Genomic DNA, 17,077 nt, shown 5'->3' with positions numbered 1-17,077 from the left:
AAAGTGTTTTATTAATTCGTAAGTATGTTTCCTTTCAAAATGTAGATTTATTTAGCATGTCATATTTAATGCAGTTATTTAGAGAGACTTAAGCAGAAGACACAGAATCTTTGGATATATAATGCTGCAATTAAAACAAATTTTGAGGGCTACTAACACTATAAATATGTTTGTAGTAAAAACTTTATATATAACGGTGTTGACGTTATTTTTTCCTCTCTTTGGAGCATATTTCTAGAAAATTGTGTCTGAATTACCTGGTAGCAGTTTTTTCCTAAGGAAATCATCATAATTTTTGGCAGACCTTTAACAAATTTTTCTCAGTAAAACAAGTTTTTCAAGGTCTTGTCAAAGCCAGAATTTTAGAAGTAAAAAAAAAAGTAAAACAGCAAGATTATTCTTAGTCAGGTAGTGGAAAAGAAAGTTTAACCATCAGTACCATAAATCACAGAGAGTCTATAATAACTTTTGTCTCTTGAGTTTGCTAAACTAATTGAATATAAAGGAAATGTGATTATTTACAAGGTCTCTTTCCACAGAAGGAACAAAACAAAAAAAAAAACAACAACAAAAAAAACCCAAAAAAAAGGAGACTCAAACCCAAGTAATGTCAGCAAATAAATATTGAAACACAGAAGATGGGAATTTTTAATAAGAAAAAAATCTGGTTTGCTTTCAAATACAAATCTGAAGCTCCTGAAATTACTGCACTGTAAAGCACAGGTCAAGGTCTTCCAATCCTAAGACTGTCTTTTAAGAAAAACAAAACAAAAACCATCAAACCTGGAATGACAGGAAGTGTTTTGGTTTCAGGTTTTATTTTTGAGACACTCTGAAGAATTTTAGTAGGATTGGTACTATATGTCTTCTTTACTGCATTAATTTTAGTTAAAAAAAATACTTCAAGAGTAAAAAGTGTTGATAAAATCATTGATTACTTAATTTTTGGTATGCTTCAATACACAGAAAAAGTAGCAGGTGATATTAAAACAATCAATAGCATCCTTAAGAACAGCCAACCTTTCTCTCGTGCTCTATTAAAGACTTTCACTTCCTTCAGGTTTATTCCAAGGCCAGTCCTCATGGTCACAGCATCCGTGGCCTCATTCTTGTGGCCTCTTCTAATAGAGCCATTTGCATGTGCTCTGCCAAAAAAGTTGAAGATGTCTCATCAACAATCCTCAACTAATTCACACCGAACAAATGACTGAAGAGCAGTGGAGAGTCCACTTAACAGGAAGTTCTCATCTACGGCACTGAGGCACTTTTCATCTTTCAGAACTCCCTCTCCTTGGAAACTGCGCGGGATTCCGCAATCCCGCCTGCGACCTTGCTAAGGAAGGGCTGATCCTACAAAGGTGAGGCACCTGGCACCGAAACAACGTTTTGAGATTTAAAATACTTATGAAAAATAAATTACCTGTCAGACCAGTAGATGTAAGCTCCGAACACAGCAACTGAAAACATATCCACATTGCTCCCTGACAGCACAATCTCCCGACTCCCTCCACTCTCAAGGTCAATTCTTTCTATCTTGTCGGTACGAGCATCACACCAATACAATTTATTTTCCTAAAGATTAATTTCAAAGGAAACGTCAACAGGCTTGTCCAAGTATTTAATTGAGAGTAATTAAGATTACATCAAGGTGGAACACCAGCTGGCTTTAATGAAACATAACAAATACTGCACGTTTTAGGGTATGCTGGAAGACAGAGGAACCAACCTCGTAATCGATGGAAATCCCGTTAGGCCATGCAATCCCCAGGCTCACAAGGACAACCTTCTCAGAGCCATCCAAGTGTGCTCTGCCTATGCAAGGGCTCTGTCCCCACTCTGTCCAAAATAAATACCTAGAATGTTGTAGAAATCACCAATTAAAATTGCAAACAAAATGCACAATTCCCATTAAATGGATACAAAAAAAAAAAAGAAAAAAACAAACCATATGGCACTCGTGTCTTTAAATAGTCTTAAGAAGTTAACTCTATCATAGTACTTGTTTACTGGACACTTTGTTAAGCTATTGTCTTCAAATTTTATATATGAAGAAACTCTTAAAACTTTATTCCACTAGCTCATATGCAATTCTATTCCTTAAAGAATTCATCTTTGTACTTGAAAATTAAAAAAAAAAAAAAAAAGTTAAAAAAATAAAAATAATAAATTCTGGAACAGAAGTTCTTACATCTAATCACTAACAAATGTCGGGATAATACAAAGGATGTCAAATTTTAAAATATTTTAGATGTGGAGTAATAAGAAACACTGTGGGAAATGGTAGAGAAATGGGACCTTTTTGAGAAGAAAATATTTTTCAAATTCTGCCAAATGCTCCATGGGAACAATCTCAGTCTTACTTATCTAATCTCATGTTCCTGTATACTCACTGCCACAGTTGCATCATTAATTAGGGACAAGATGCTTTGTCAAACTTCTATGTTGATAAACTTCTTCATCTGTTGCTTCGGGTATAGCAAAATGAAGCCAAAAATCTACACAGAGCACTTCCTTTATGAACAGTAACTTAAAGACTACAAAATCTTCTGGGCACTACTAAACTGTTCTCCCCCGTGTCTGGTGACATCATTACAGCAATCTGCAGTTAAGCAGCTGTATTTGACTAGATGACAACAGATATGTGAAATAATGAGGGATAATAATGTGATAAGGGTGAAAAAAATATGAATCCTACAATTTACTCATCAAGTTCAGCTTCTGAAGCAACCCACTTTGGCTCTCATTGTAGAGCTTTCTGGCTCCAGGAAAAATGAATCTGTTCTCATAGTTCTTGATATAACAAACAATACCATTAATACTAATGAAAAAAACTCACACAGACAGAACAGCAACATGAGTTAAATTAAAAATATGTTGAGGAATGCCAAAATAGGCTGTATTAATCAGCTGAATTTTAGCAATCACTACATAAGATTAATGCAACATTAACCAGATCATTAACAGCACCTCTAAACAGAACTGAAATTGCTTTCAGGTGTCTGGTCAGAGAGTTATTTGAGACTTTCTAAACAGAGGATATGAACTAAATGTTGACCACAGGAAAGCACACATTCAATATATTCAAGCACTGCTTAAACTAACCCATTAAGTGAATCTAAAGTTCTCCAAAGAAAATCATAAACAGCTGCCAAAAAATATTATGTGAATAAATACACCTGATGAGGGACAAAGACACCCTTTTGTAGGGCTACACATTCCTCACTTTTTCCTCAGTGACAGTAAATAATGTCACCAACCAGCTGAATGCTGCCTGCTTCCCATCATGGCATAAGTGGCAGCTTCAACGAGCTCTAATAACTGCTATTTTCTTCTCTATTCTTACAGCTGTCAACTCCAGCTTCCAGACAAATGCAGAATGTGAATTCAGGGCAAGGGGAGGGAAGAACACCTTTGAAAAGTTTTACCTCAAAAGGGGGAAGAGATTTAACAATAATGCAAAGGGCAAAAAGGCTTTCATCTTTGCACAGAAGGCAGCCCTGTATTTCCTTAGCAAAAAGCTGTGGTGCTTCTCCTGGAGGAACTGTGTGGAGACATCTCAAGTTATCACAATAATATAAAACAAACAAGTATTTCCTTCCTTTGTAGAAGATACACTGTTCTACCAGACATGTAAAACAGTAGTCTGTGGTCCTCTGATTCTCCTTAAGTATCCTAAACAACCCATGCCATGGGCAGGGACACCTTCCACTAGGCCAGGTTACTCAGAGCCCCGTCCAGCCTGGCCTGGAACAACTTCAGGGATGGGGATTCCACAAGGAGTTCTGGAGGTGGAAGGGGTTGGTACATTCCCTATATCTGTCAATGCCACAGGGTAATCCCTGCCCTCAAAAATCAGCTGGGTGAATGCAGATGTCACTTTTGCCAACTCGTACTCTCAAATCCACAAATTTCATCTCATATGACTTTCAGCTACCCCGGCCACTCTCCCTGGTTGTTGCACTGGGGTGTTACATGATCCTGGAGTTTATAACCACCAAGGATTACACTGCTCTGGGATTTCATCATGAAGTCCTTCATCAGCTGGCATGGGTCCCTTGGATTTGCTGGGCACTTCAGACCAAAGCATGCTTCCGAGCAACACCTAACCTTCCGGTGAAACCGTTTCCTTAGAAAACCAAAACCATTTTGCAGAGAGCTTACAGAATGTTATGAATACAAGGCAAAAGCTCTGTGTACGTTAGGAATAACATGTTACCCTTTCTCTGGGTGTACCGCGATAGAGCGTGGCTGGTCCAGCCCCTGGGAGATCACCACGTAGCGGAACGAGCCGTTCAGCCGCGCCACCTCGATCAGGTTGAAGCCATGGTCTGTCCAGTATATGTTACCTGGAAAAAATACCCTGAAGTCACTGCTTGAAGGAAAGGCTACTTGAAAACTTCTACTTAAGTCAGAACCAGAAACTAACTGCTATATTTTCATTTGCATAGGCATTATATATGTAATTTATAGTCCTAGCCAGCCTTTTTAAAGCATAAACCAGTACTGAAACTGTTCATCTTGGAAGTACCATCTTATATATATATATATATATATATATATATATATATAACTTCCAGACATTTACAATACTAAAAATTAGAGCTGAAAGGAATCAAAGTTTTTTAACCTTGGGCTGAAGAGGCAAGCCTCTACTCTCAGAAATTATGACATGTGTTGCAGTAAGGTAGAAAACTCATAGAGAAAGGCTTCATAAAATCAAGCCTGCTCTCCTGGAATCAGTGGCTGGCCTCATGAAAGCTAGCATTTTGTAAGTTCCCATGTGAAAGCAATCCTGTTGTGAGCAATTCATTAGTATAACAATCTATTCCTGGGTAAAAAACCAGCTTGCACCTGTATAGACTGTTTTTGCACCCTTAGATAGAAAAATGAAAGCTACCTTTCACAAACAGCTTCCATGCACATATGGAAGAGAGTTTGAGTGACCAATCAATACAGAATAACAACTTGTTACTTAGCAAGAAAAGTACTTGGCAAGAAAACAACTAAGCAATTGGAGTCCCACACAAGGTCTGTAAAACTGTACAGAAAAGGAGTTTTGTGAATAAAGAAGAGGCCTTTTTCCACCATGAAGAAAATGGAATCCTGTGTGATTTATTCCCCATGCAGACACATCCTGCAGCAGGCTCAGACCTACCTGCTATCCAGTCCACTGCAATGCCTTCAACTCGCCCCAGACCGTTTGTGACAATGTCTTCTTTCCAGGTTTGGTCTCGCTTAGCTCTGCTGATCTTGTTGAAACCCATGTCTGTCCAGTAGATTGTATCATTTCCTATAAAACACATGCCAGTGATTCTCAGATTAATTCACTTTCTTCAGTCCTAGTAGCTGCATTAGCAACTGTAAATATTACCACTTATATCTTTAACATGTATTAAGAACCAAAATTTTCAGCTTTAATTCCTCATTTGTTTGCCTTTTGTTGAATTTTGTTTAACATAATTCTGTCAGAATTCTAGGTTGTTTAGAACAGCACACGTAACACAATAGGGCTATGACAGGAATCTACTACCTCTGTTAAAAATCACAATAAATATGCTGTCTTTACCTTTTCCCTAATGGAATAAATGCTTCAAAACCATACCATTTTGTTTGTCACCATTCCAAAATATTCAGGAGTCTGAAAAGCTACAGTGTAAAACTGCTTATACAGACTTTTCCTTCAGTAATCAGACACATTGAATTTTAACAGCGTAAGGAAAAAAATTAACTAGGGAAATAAAAAGTGACATTTGAGAGTGATATGCTGACAAAAGAATAAAAAAAATATATTCCATCCACAAGTCAGTTTTTATTTTAAATGCCCTGACAAGCTTCCACTAACAGTCTTTTTGTTTGGTGTTTTAAGACATCTCAGCTGTCTTTCCAGCCCTTCTGCTGCAGTGATTATCCATAAAGTGGAAAAAGGGGACAACTTGACCATTTAAACTCAACAGCCAGACGGAGAATTTGAAGTGGCCCAAGCACAGACACAAACTCCCCCCCTGTGGCACATAATAACCTCAAAAAAGAGATGGGGCAAATGAAGTGAGAACATCCCTCAAGCAGAATTGTCTCTATTTTCACTGACAGGGTTCTGTAAATAAGCTGCAAACAACATTCTGCTTGTAAAGTAATGAGCTGATGACATCCTGAGTGAGATGTTTTGCAAAGAGATATTAAATAATATTTGTTCCTTCATTATTTTTCTCCTACTTTGTAAATCTGCTTTTAATTCCATAATAGTGTGAGTGTATTTATAGAATATATATTTCTAGATACAGCATAGAAATGTTACATATATAAATAAATATAAATATTTACATCTACATATTTACATATGTATCCATATATATGCAGATGTGCATATTTGTGTGTGAATATTTGTGTAGATTGACAGATATATTTATAAAATGGTTATTTGTGACCAAACAATATTGGTATGCTCTTACCCCGCCTCCAAGTCAACAAATGATAATTCTGACTTCAAGTAGTCAAAACAAATATGAGATTCATGCATTTTGCTGGTTATTTGCTAATTAGAATTTAGTTAGAAATATCAAAATGCAGGGAGAAAAAAGGTGTGTGCACCTTCTAGCTTGTTCATCTCCGCAAAAACATTGTCATTAGACTTTTAATTATGATATGCTATTCTACTAGCATATGTGAACATATTTTATCCACTTTGCATACCTAAATTACTGAGATAACAGCAAAATTTGGGAATCTTTCTCAATTAAGAGTGAAATGAAAGCACCACTCACTAAATGGAAAACAAAAAAACAATATGAAGTCTGAAACTACCTCCACTTGCTTTCTGAGTCATATTTGATATATGTAGGTTTTAGAAATGAATTTATACAATTCAATGTAAGGTACCAAAATGAGAAAAACAAATGTTTTTGAGGCTGAAATGCAGTTTAAAGCTGTAACATTTTTATAACACACTATCCCCCTGTGATTTCACTGCTGCACACCATTTACATTTATCTTTGCAATGCATTTGTCACTGCCAATTTTAATCATGTTCCCTGCGCTGTGACTTCATCAAGCCAAGTGGGAGAACCTCACTTAATTTCACCCAGCCTCAAATTTCATTTTTTCCAAAAAGTCAAAAAATCTCATTCTTCCAAAATATTAATTTCATATTTATTAGTTAAGTCCACATAAACATGTGTAGAGTAGGAGCTAACATATCATACGACTATTGTAAAAAAAAAAATAAATCCCAAACCAAAAACATGAGATGCAAAATAGCTAATAAAGCCAATAAAAATCAATACAATATTGTTATTTTAAATTGAAAAGGTCAAATTTTTGTCTTCTGTGTTAGATGCAATAAGTTTGTAAAGTTTGCATAGTTTAAATTGAAAAAAAAAAATTAAAACCCTAGAAAACCTAACTGCATTGTCTTAGTAGTCTCTGTCATGATCATGTGTGCTCATCACTTCTCTCTCCTGTGTCTTTCCAGGAATAGATTAAATCTCTGTAACAGAGTCTTTCCCATCTCAGCTTTGTGCTCAAAGGCACTGAGCTTTAGGTGATTTTTATGCCTCTGGAGACTTTAACTCACCCATGATGTGAGAAAAGCTCTGAACATCAGCGGCCACCGATTTGAAAGCAAAGCATACAACTATGAGGGTGCTGTGAAATGTTAAGAGAACTTGAAATTTTGCTAGGCAGAGATGCAAGAGCATCAGTTAGGAAGCACGTCAAAAAAAGTGAAGATCTAATGAATTTAACTTCCAACCTGATAAAAAAAGTTTAGTGATATCTGTGTGATGAAGTAGTCCAACAGAGCCAACAGAAACAGGTCTGATTTCAATACCAAGGCAAATATTAACATATAATTAAGAAAAAAATTAGGATCTCAATGCTGAGTTCCCAGGCAGAATCTATGTCAAAATAAAAAACAATGGAGTATGGCAAAATAATTTTATGTTGCAAGAAGGTAGTGTCTGGATTTAAATAACATAGGTAACTTAAGATTTTATTTCTAGACTGCCCGTTTGGAAACTCCATGGGCAACAAAATGAGTCAGGAAGGAAGGCTGATGGGTTAAAAATACAGACACAGGATATTTTTCAGGTCACTACTTGGTCACAGATTATTTATTTTCCAAAAACTAATCAAAACTTGTTAACATGTTTGAAGATATCCAAACACCACCACCATCCAACCACTTTTAGAATCTGATCTTTAATTTTTTCCCACCTTTTTTCACATGCATGCAAAATTGAAACCTGCTAATTTCATAGGAAGTTTGTGAAGCTGTGTAAATTAAAAAACTATTTTTGTATGTAGAGTGGAAAGGAATGTAGTGTACTCCAGGTGGAAATGCTCCTTCAGGCTGCCAGACCTCCTTCTAGAAGGAAGGGACAGATCCAGACTTGGCTAGTGCCCTGCAGGAATGTGGCTGAGCTGGGCTGGACAGGGAGAAAACCATCCCACTCAGCTGTCAAAGCCACCTGCTAGGTACAACAGAAAATTTTTGTCTTAGGACTAAGAAAATTCCATGGAAACAGTGTCATAGCAGGAACAAGCCTTTACACTTTCTCTAAAACCACCAGTTTCCTACTCAAGTTCTCAGTGATGACTCTGCCAAAAGAGAGGAGCTGCTGCTGCCAGAACAATTGGCATGGGCACAGTATTTCCTACTTACTGTAAATATTAAAGGTAGAGCTTAACTCTGTAACATGATGCGTTTCCAATTCCTTTATACACACCTGTAATTTCTTAGAAGATTTGAAAACAAAGGGGTTATTTAATTTATGAGAAGAATTTATGATTTTAACCATACATACAATGAATTATACATTCTATTTACCTGCATGGAAGTCTATGCCCACAGCAAATGAAGCCCCAGATATAGGCATTAAAGCATCCATTTTATCATTTGGATCAAGAGGAATTCCTCTAATTCCCTCATGAACAGAGTACATGAGAAATGATTCAATACCTAAGGGAAAGATAAAGCAGCCAATGAGAGCAAAGTGGAAACTTTCCAAATAACCAAGATTAGAGGAGCTAACATACATTAGACATGATTCTCCACAAGTGCTCCACAGTTTTTCAAAGTGACAACTCCAGCTCTTTGAAAAGATCTCCATGAGTCATTACAGTGCATTTCTAATTAAATGTGGTCCTATCAAAGGAAGGGAAACACTGTCCATGTCAAACACCACCTTATAATCAGATCATTAAGTCAATTCATTCAATTTCGGCAGAAATTAAAATCAAAATTCAAGAAAAAAGTTGGTTTGAATTATGAGAAATTTAGGAGTATATTCAGTGCACATCTGAGCTTTCTGAACAAATTCAGCAAGAGATAATTTCAAAGAACTTGTGGAAAACAGGAAAGTAAATTGTCTTCTGAATTACAGGTTTCATCTCACTTCAGTTATGCACATTTCCTTTCCAGAGAGAGAGAATTATGTAGTTTTAGTGATGCATTTTAAATGCCTACTTTTCTGTTAGATTAATCAAATACCAAATGCACCTATTTCTGTTAAGTAGGAATAAATTCTAATGTGTAGACGTCTTCTTACATAGTAATTCTCAGGAATTACTTAGTCTTAATTAATATCATAAATAATATTGAATTTATAAAATGATAATACACCTTGACCATAAAGTTGTTTTGCATTATTCAGGCAAAGAGTAAGAATTTGGCTGTGAGCTATGTTCTGACTTCTGCCAACTTAAAAAAAGAAAAAGATTTAAGGAAAAAAATTTGTTTTCTTTTATATGAAGAGAAATACAATAGGATGAGATACCCAACCATTCAGACACTCGTAGCCTGTAATTTCAAGATAAGTTATATGACCTTGAACAAATATTTATGAATGACTGTTCATATGATCTGCTTTTCTGTCTACATAAAAAAAATAATCAGAGTTACCACAGAAATTTATTTATTCCAATAATTTAATGAAAAGCTAAATTTAATTCTGTCTTAACCACAAGAGACATTTCTCTGTTACTGCTTCAGTCAAGCATATTGAGTATAGTTATTTAACTGAAAATGACTGAATTAAGTTTATTTACTCATTGCAATGTTCCCCTGGAACTTAAGTTGGTAAAAATAAATGCTGAAAGCCATTTTACCTTTGCAGGCCATGCGGTTCTTTTGGAGGTTGTAGCCTACTGTGCACACACAAGTTCTGGTGCTTTCTGATGTTGGCAAACAAAGCTGGGAGCATCCCCCATTGTTTAACTGACAGGAATTGCTGCCTATGACATGATAGGAGAAGAGACAAGAGAAACCAAAACTTGAGCAATGCAACCCTGGCTAAAAAGGTGTTGTTACCAACATATTACTATTATTTCTGATTTTTGTTCAGATAACCTATGTGAAAAACTGAGATATGCAAAAAAAAAATTCATCAATTCATATACCTTTCCATGCTTCACTCATGCATTCACTTCTGGATATTCATGCAGAATTTCAACCCCACATTTCCCCCAGAACATAAATAATTCTGTTTTCTGAAAAAATCTGCCTATTTAAAAGTAAAAGCATATGAAAAACCTGAACATTCTGTGTTGAGTTAATGATGAAATCTCACTGACATTAGTGTACCTTAATATAGACCATGAACAAATCATTGGTTATATCCTATTCATTCACCAAATATTATATTAGCCTTGTCATCTTGTCATGAACAAGCCATTTTTAGTATATTTAAGACATACTCCAAAGTGACATCACAAACCCATGCTCCTACCTGCCTGATTATTACAATATTTAAGTAATAGAAAATATATTTTAATAAGATTTATAATAGACATTGTACACAGAAAACTAAACACATCTCATAAATTTGAAGCTTCATGAAGAAAAATTTAAATTTGCTAAGATACTCAAGGAATTAATTTATTACAAGTTATTATTTTCTTCACACTGGGAGAACCTCATGAGAAAAGTTATTGTGCACTTTAAAAATTGGTTCAACATCCTTCAAATGTGACTTACCTTGCTGTGCTGCCTTATCATACACTTTCATATGAACCACACCTGCAGTTTTGTTTCTCAGGACAGTTGGGTTTCTTCCATCTTTTTTATTACAGGTGCCAATCTGAGCCAAGTTCTGGTCTGCCCACCAAAGCTTTTTGTCTGTAAAATTTAGTTTCAGAAATTAGGAGGATCACTATCAAACTGTGTGTGGTTGAGACTTAAGGTGGGAAAAAGCTTTTGAGGTAAATTCTGAGATCAGTTTTAAGGGAAATTGCCTAAAGATGTTATGGAGACTATCTCAAGAAATTGTGTTATTAAGATTCTGCAGACATGAAAGCAGTTTTCACCAGTTTTACTTTTGCTGAGGCAACTGCTGATTTAAGGCTACCTGCATAGAAAAATGCCTCATTTTTCATCTATATGTGGAAATTCTAGTGTTACCCTGGGGAAGAAATTCATTTTCACAAGTAAACAAAATTGCTTGAAATATTAAACTAAGTCTTTTATTAAAAAAAAAGTTACAATCAGTTACTAAGAAATCCTGAAAAAAATTGAAAAGCAAGCACTGCATCCCAAAGTTTCAGAATTACAATTTTAACAGCTTTGATTTCAAGCTCAAGCTTCAGTGAACTAATGGCTGAAGACTGCAGCCAATCCTCTGATTATCCCTGTCATGAGTCCTCACTCCTGGAGTCCACACAGATGAATGATGAGATGGGCTCAGGGCTCTTTATTTCAGACAGAAAAGATAATTACTGTAGAGGAACCAAAAGTAAAATTTTGAACCGAAAACTTTAAACTTCAGGAACACTGCCTTCCCAACAAATATTATGCATTAACTTTACTTTTAGTTAATTCTCTTTTCAGTTAAAAGAATTTTTGCCTGTCCTGCAGTTTTAATATTTAAATAACAAATGTATAGAGCCACACAGTTGAGGGATTTCTGATAGAAAGCGCAGATCTAAAAAATAATTTCCACTGTGGTAACTGTAAAAAGTTACAGCACAAAATAAAATATGCAGGAAAAATCCAAAATATACTCTCCACAAGAATATGATAAGACCAGAACCTGTGGAATGAAAAATATTCTAAATATCAAGATTTGGAGACACAAATGGAGCTCTCTACTAACATTTGGATAAAATTTAAAGAAAACCTATAATTTTATGCATTGACTAGTCAGTCTAAAATTGACTGATTCAAAACATCATCATGGAATAATGACAGCAGCTTGCATCTAAAGACACTTTTATCAGAAAATTCTTACAACAAGAAGTGCCTGTGTTCAATTTTGATTATGTCAATCATAACAAAAAGGCACATGAAAGCTAAAAATAGGAAGGTGACTGTGTGCTATAATCCATATATGAAATACTGGGAATTGAAGTTTTTTTTTTTCCTATTAGATAATGACCCACAGTCCTAAAGGTTAGGTGAACTTTTTCAATGAAATGTTTGTATGGGAGGAAGAGTTTTTGTTCCTCACGTCCTCTTTGTGACCACAAATCAGAAAAGGCCATTAAAGAATTTTGATTAATTAAAATAAATTAACCAAATTAAATAATGAATGGTGTTTTTTGCATAGTAACATGAACTTACTTTTTTACATATCCAAACCCATTTATAAAAAAAATGAGTTGTTTTGTAAGACTGGGGTACAGGAAGAAAGCAAATTACATATGGTCTTGGTGTTTTCATCCTTTATTTCAAGTAATGAAACTGTTTTAGTCATTTATTTAGTATTTTGGGCAAAACCTCAACTTTGGCTATGGCTTCAACAACCTCCTAAACCTGTCCTTGGCTGACCTGCCTGTCTCCTTAGGAAAAGGAAAGAAGCAAAAACTCCAAATAACCAACTTGTAATAATGTTTTACCAAGAGATGAACGCGTGGCATGTACTTAATCAAGAAGTTTAATTACTAGTGATTATCTACACCTCTACACCAAAAATATTTTAATTTCTCCCTTTTGGTAATAACTGCAGAGCCAAATCCATTTTTACAAGAGCAGCTGAATGCTCCACGTCTTTTGTTTTCTGAGCTACTCAACGAGCCCACATCTGCTTCCATGCACAGTTAAGAGTGTCTAAACAATTTCCAATTTCCATCAATGTTGTCAGACACATGAGATCCTGGATTTGTTCTCCTCTGGTGATGAAAATAACACTTCATAAACTCATTACTAATCCTAAGGCACTCGACTGTGACTGCAGAGGTTGAGGAGTCTCCTACATCCCCCAGACCAATATAAAGGACAAATCAAAACAATTCACAGGTGAAGTATCACAATACTCTTCAAAATGATTATTTTACCTTCCACTTTCATTCTTGTTAATGTGAAACCTGGATAAACCTTTAAATAGAAGTGTAACTTACAAAATCTTACTGAACTAGTGTTTATTCTTCTCTTACACGGAATGGTACACTATGATTTTTAGAAAGAGACAAGGATAGAGTAGGGGGATTTAAATGAGAAAGGTCATAAAAATCCTGACCTAGTTAATAGTTAAAAATAAAAAAAAACCAAACCAAAAGGTTAAAAAAAAATCAAAAAAACCCACCAACCTAAACAAAACCCCAAACCAATTTTCCATGAACAAAACATCACACAAATTCCGAAGTACAGATACCTTGAGGTCAAACCTCTTATGACAACCAAAAAACTGCCAGTTATGCCCTAAAACCTAAGAAATAAATGTTTCAGTTCTTCAGAAACTGCTAGGTGACCAACAAACACCGCTGAAGCCTCAAATAAAGAAAAAACAAAACAAAACAAAACAATTACACGTCTATTTTTGACCATAATTTTAAGTTAATTTTGGACTATTTCTCTCTGCATTATTGACCTTCTGTCAGTAGACAATTCATCTATGATGTCTAGTATTCAGGATTAACTAATTATTTCTATATTAATTTTAAAATATAGTAATGATTTTACAAAAAAAAGAAACACTTCAGCGTAATGACAAATTGTTTTCACAAAAGAGGGAAGAAAAATGCTGTTTTAGACCTTCAAACATCAAACTAAAGTGATTTATTTGCTTGATTATGCTAACAAGAATGTTGCTCGATCACTAATTACAATCTTGTTGCTGAAATGGTGTTATAATATATATTAAAATTGTTGTATTTATCCATTCTGTTGGGTAATTAGCACTAAGCAGAGCAACATATTGGGAAACAGCAACTTCAGATGCCAAAAATCGCTACCCTAGCTTTGTGGACAGTCCTTTGGAGACTTCAAGTAGCACTCCAATGCAAATTTTGATGGGCCATTAGTTTTCATTAATGGTGGTTTGAGTATTTATGGAAGACAACTATGTACTGCACTTAGAGCCGGGCAAATTGCCTAGATATATTTCATATATTAATGCTAACGTAATGAATGGTGTTATGGCAATTAGAAGACTGATGACTTGGGAAATTAAGGTGTATGTGTTTGAAGTCCCCTGATCTGAGCAGCCCCTTTCACTTTGCAAACAGATCCAGCAAAGTCACAGCTCCCTCCATCTGAGCTGCTAGGAAAGCATTCTGGTGTTAGTTTTGAAACATCATTTAGGATGAAACAAAAATCAAATAACCAACATATCATCTAATGAATGATGAAAGTAAACAGGAGCATGAATATATTTTGGTAATATTAACCCACATTTTCTGTCTGAAGTGAAATACTATAATTGTTACTTTCTGTTTTGATAGCTTGATTGTACAACTTGATGGCTATATTTATATACAGTTTTTGTTCAAAAAATGTTCTTCTAATATCTGCATGCCCATTGAAAAGCCATTATGTATATTTGATTTTGGTGTATTGCTGATTGATTTTTTTTCATATGAACTTCAACAGAAACAGCACTTACACATAAAATCATTCACTACGTGGAGTTACTCTGTTTTATACTAAAAATAGACCAAATGCACAACAAATTATATGCTCATTATACAATCTACATTATATTCCTATTTTGCAGAGACATGAGCTGAATGTTGTGGTTTTGTGTAAATTGTATTTCTGCGAGGACCTGATTCAAAATCCAACCAAATGCCTCCACCAAAACTGCTGACAGAAGCCTTCAGCATCCTTTTCTTCTCAACTACAGACTTACAGTAACTAATCAATACTTTTCTAGTTTCTCATTCAGAGTCATTTGTCATTCAAAAAACAACATCCTAGTTTGGAAACACGTCAGATATTGCTGCGAACTCCTCTGCAACTCAGATGGTGTGAAATAATGACTCTGCTCCTCAGTCCAGAAATACAGCTCTCGAGTCAAAGGAAAATTCATAACCAATTTCAATAACAGTCAAGGAATCATTTTCACTAAGTAACTTGGAAGGCAGGAAATGAGACTTCATGCAAAATTCCAAAAATATCTTTATCATTTTGATCCCACTGAAAACACTGGCTACCAGGGAAATGGCTAAAATCAGATATTGAATGGCAGATTAAACTCAAACTTTAAGACAAATATAGAAAGCATTTTATTCTTGTTGAAAAGAATTTTGCTGTACTGTATAAGACATTCAGAGATTCTTTCACATGGAACATGCTGAATATCAGAATAGAGGATCTATTTGATATCAACTTATAAATTGTGCCAACAGCAGGTGTTGAAAATTATGTAGGGCACAGGGTGCTGTGAATCAGATAAACTTCTAAATGACTAAAAAATCAGCAGAGGTCTTTGAAGAAAACAAAATGTCAAGTTTACACAGTAACGGAAGAAAATTGCTATCACCAAATGCAAGACAATAACCAGTGGGAGGTACTAGACAAAGTATTCCTTTGGTTTTGACTGATAGATTAATTAAATATGTCTGATACTCCATACACTGACATCTCACAGAGTGAATATGGATTTGAAGAAAAAGTGGTAAGACTAAGAAAGCCTATAGGAGTTCATAGATTTACAGCAACTTTTTTCAAATACAGAATGGCAACAGCAAACTTTTTTTTTTTTTTGGTGTAGTTAAAGGCATGGAAAAAATAGCCATTTTGTACATATCAAATGGAATATTATTTTCATCCCATCTATATCATGCTCAAAAAGATTTAGCAAAAGCAGGCACCAAAAGACTAGGAATATTGCTCAGCATATTGAAAAAGAAAGATGACTGACACTGCTGAGTAGAAAAGCAATAAATGAAAGACCCAAAATACAAAAAGATGTGAATTATATATTGTTTCCATTCCCCTGAAGGATAAACCTGACAGTTACTTTGGCACCAACTTGCTTGCTAACATTATTTTTTATGTCTTATCATTACCTTGTGTAAGCTTCCACTAAAGAATGCAATAGGAGGAAAATGTTAATCAGAGCCCGGGAAGGACTAAACAACAGCAAACATCTGAAACAGAAGTGGTAACTTCCACATGGTTTCCAACAGCTAAACTGCAAGGATAAAATAGAGGAAATGGAAGCAATAAAAAAAAATGTGGAGATTGAGGGATCATGCTAAAGGAGAATCCTCATTGCTGGTGAAGCTCTGAACGATGCCATAAATTGTACTACAAAGCAAACCAAAAACTTTACTGACTTCACTGGCAGTGTCTATTGAGTTCATATCATAGAACACAACCATGGAGGGCCTAACTGCTTCTCTTTTCCAATACGGAAACTAACAGAATCAAAGATCAAGACATTCGAGCCCTTAGAACAGCACAGAGATTACCAAAGCAAATTTAAAAAGTCTTGGTTGGGCCAAGCCTCTCCCAGTCATCGCCTTTTTTATAGCTCTGAAACATCTTCTGGAACATGAAGGGTAAGATACAGCAAAAGCCACTGGGAGCTGTCAGATCTGTGAGTTTTCTGTGTAAAATCCTATCCAGACATGGGATAGAAGGCATTAGCTCTTGACACAGGCTGTGGGATTCTCTTTGGATGTCTCTGAGGTCACGCTTTCTCACAAGGAAATTGATGGCTTGGAAAGATGCTTCCTAAACAGCTAAAGACATTTTCAAAATCAACAGCTGAGGTGCTTGAGGAGACATCACTGGTGTAGTATATTTATTAGAAATTCAATTTTTCTGAAGATCCTTCCTCCTTCAGAGCACCTAGCCTTGGCAGGGAATGGGTGCATGGCAGACCACATTACCCATGCCCTTAAGCCACTGAGGTGCCCT

The 17,077-nt window shown here is 35.4% G+C and overlaps 1 protein-coding gene across 2 annotated transcripts in view; it reads right to left on the bottom strand.

The window, feature by feature from the left end:
* LRP1B (LDL receptor related protein 1B) overlaps window positions 1-17,077 on the bottom strand; it is a 623,792-nt gene that overhangs the window by 141,197 nt on the left and 465,518 nt on the right. For both annotated transcript variants that reach the window (XM_038143324.1, XM_038143323.1), the window contains 8 exons: window positions 10,973-11,113; window positions 10,105-10,230; window positions 8,825-8,956; window positions 5,156-5,290; window positions 4,217-4,346; window positions 1,727-1,853; window positions 1,421-1,572; window positions 1,021-1,145 (listed from right to left, as the gene is read on the bottom strand). In XM_038143324.1, coding sequence (XP_037999252.1) covers window positions 1,021-1,145; window positions 1,421-1,572; window positions 1,727-1,853; window positions 4,217-4,346; window positions 5,156-5,290; window positions 8,825-8,956; window positions 10,105-10,230; window positions 10,973-11,113 — 1,068 coding nt within the window. The remainder of the gene's footprint in view (window positions 1-1,020; window positions 1,146-1,420; window positions 1,573-1,726; window positions 1,854-4,216; window positions 4,347-5,155; window positions 5,291-8,824; window positions 8,957-10,104; window positions 10,231-10,972; window positions 11,114-17,077) is intronic.

The sequence above is a fragment of the Motacilla alba genome, chromosome 7 (assembly GCF_015832195.1).
Source record: "Motacilla alba alba isolate MOTALB_02 chromosome 7, Motacilla_alba_V1.0_pri, whole genome shotgun sequence".
In the NCBI taxonomy this organism is placed as follows: Eukaryota; Metazoa; Chordata; class Aves; order Passeriformes; family Motacillidae; genus Motacilla; species Motacilla alba.
Note: the sequence above shows the minus strand (reverse complement) of the source record. Positions and strands in the feature narration are given on the sequence as shown.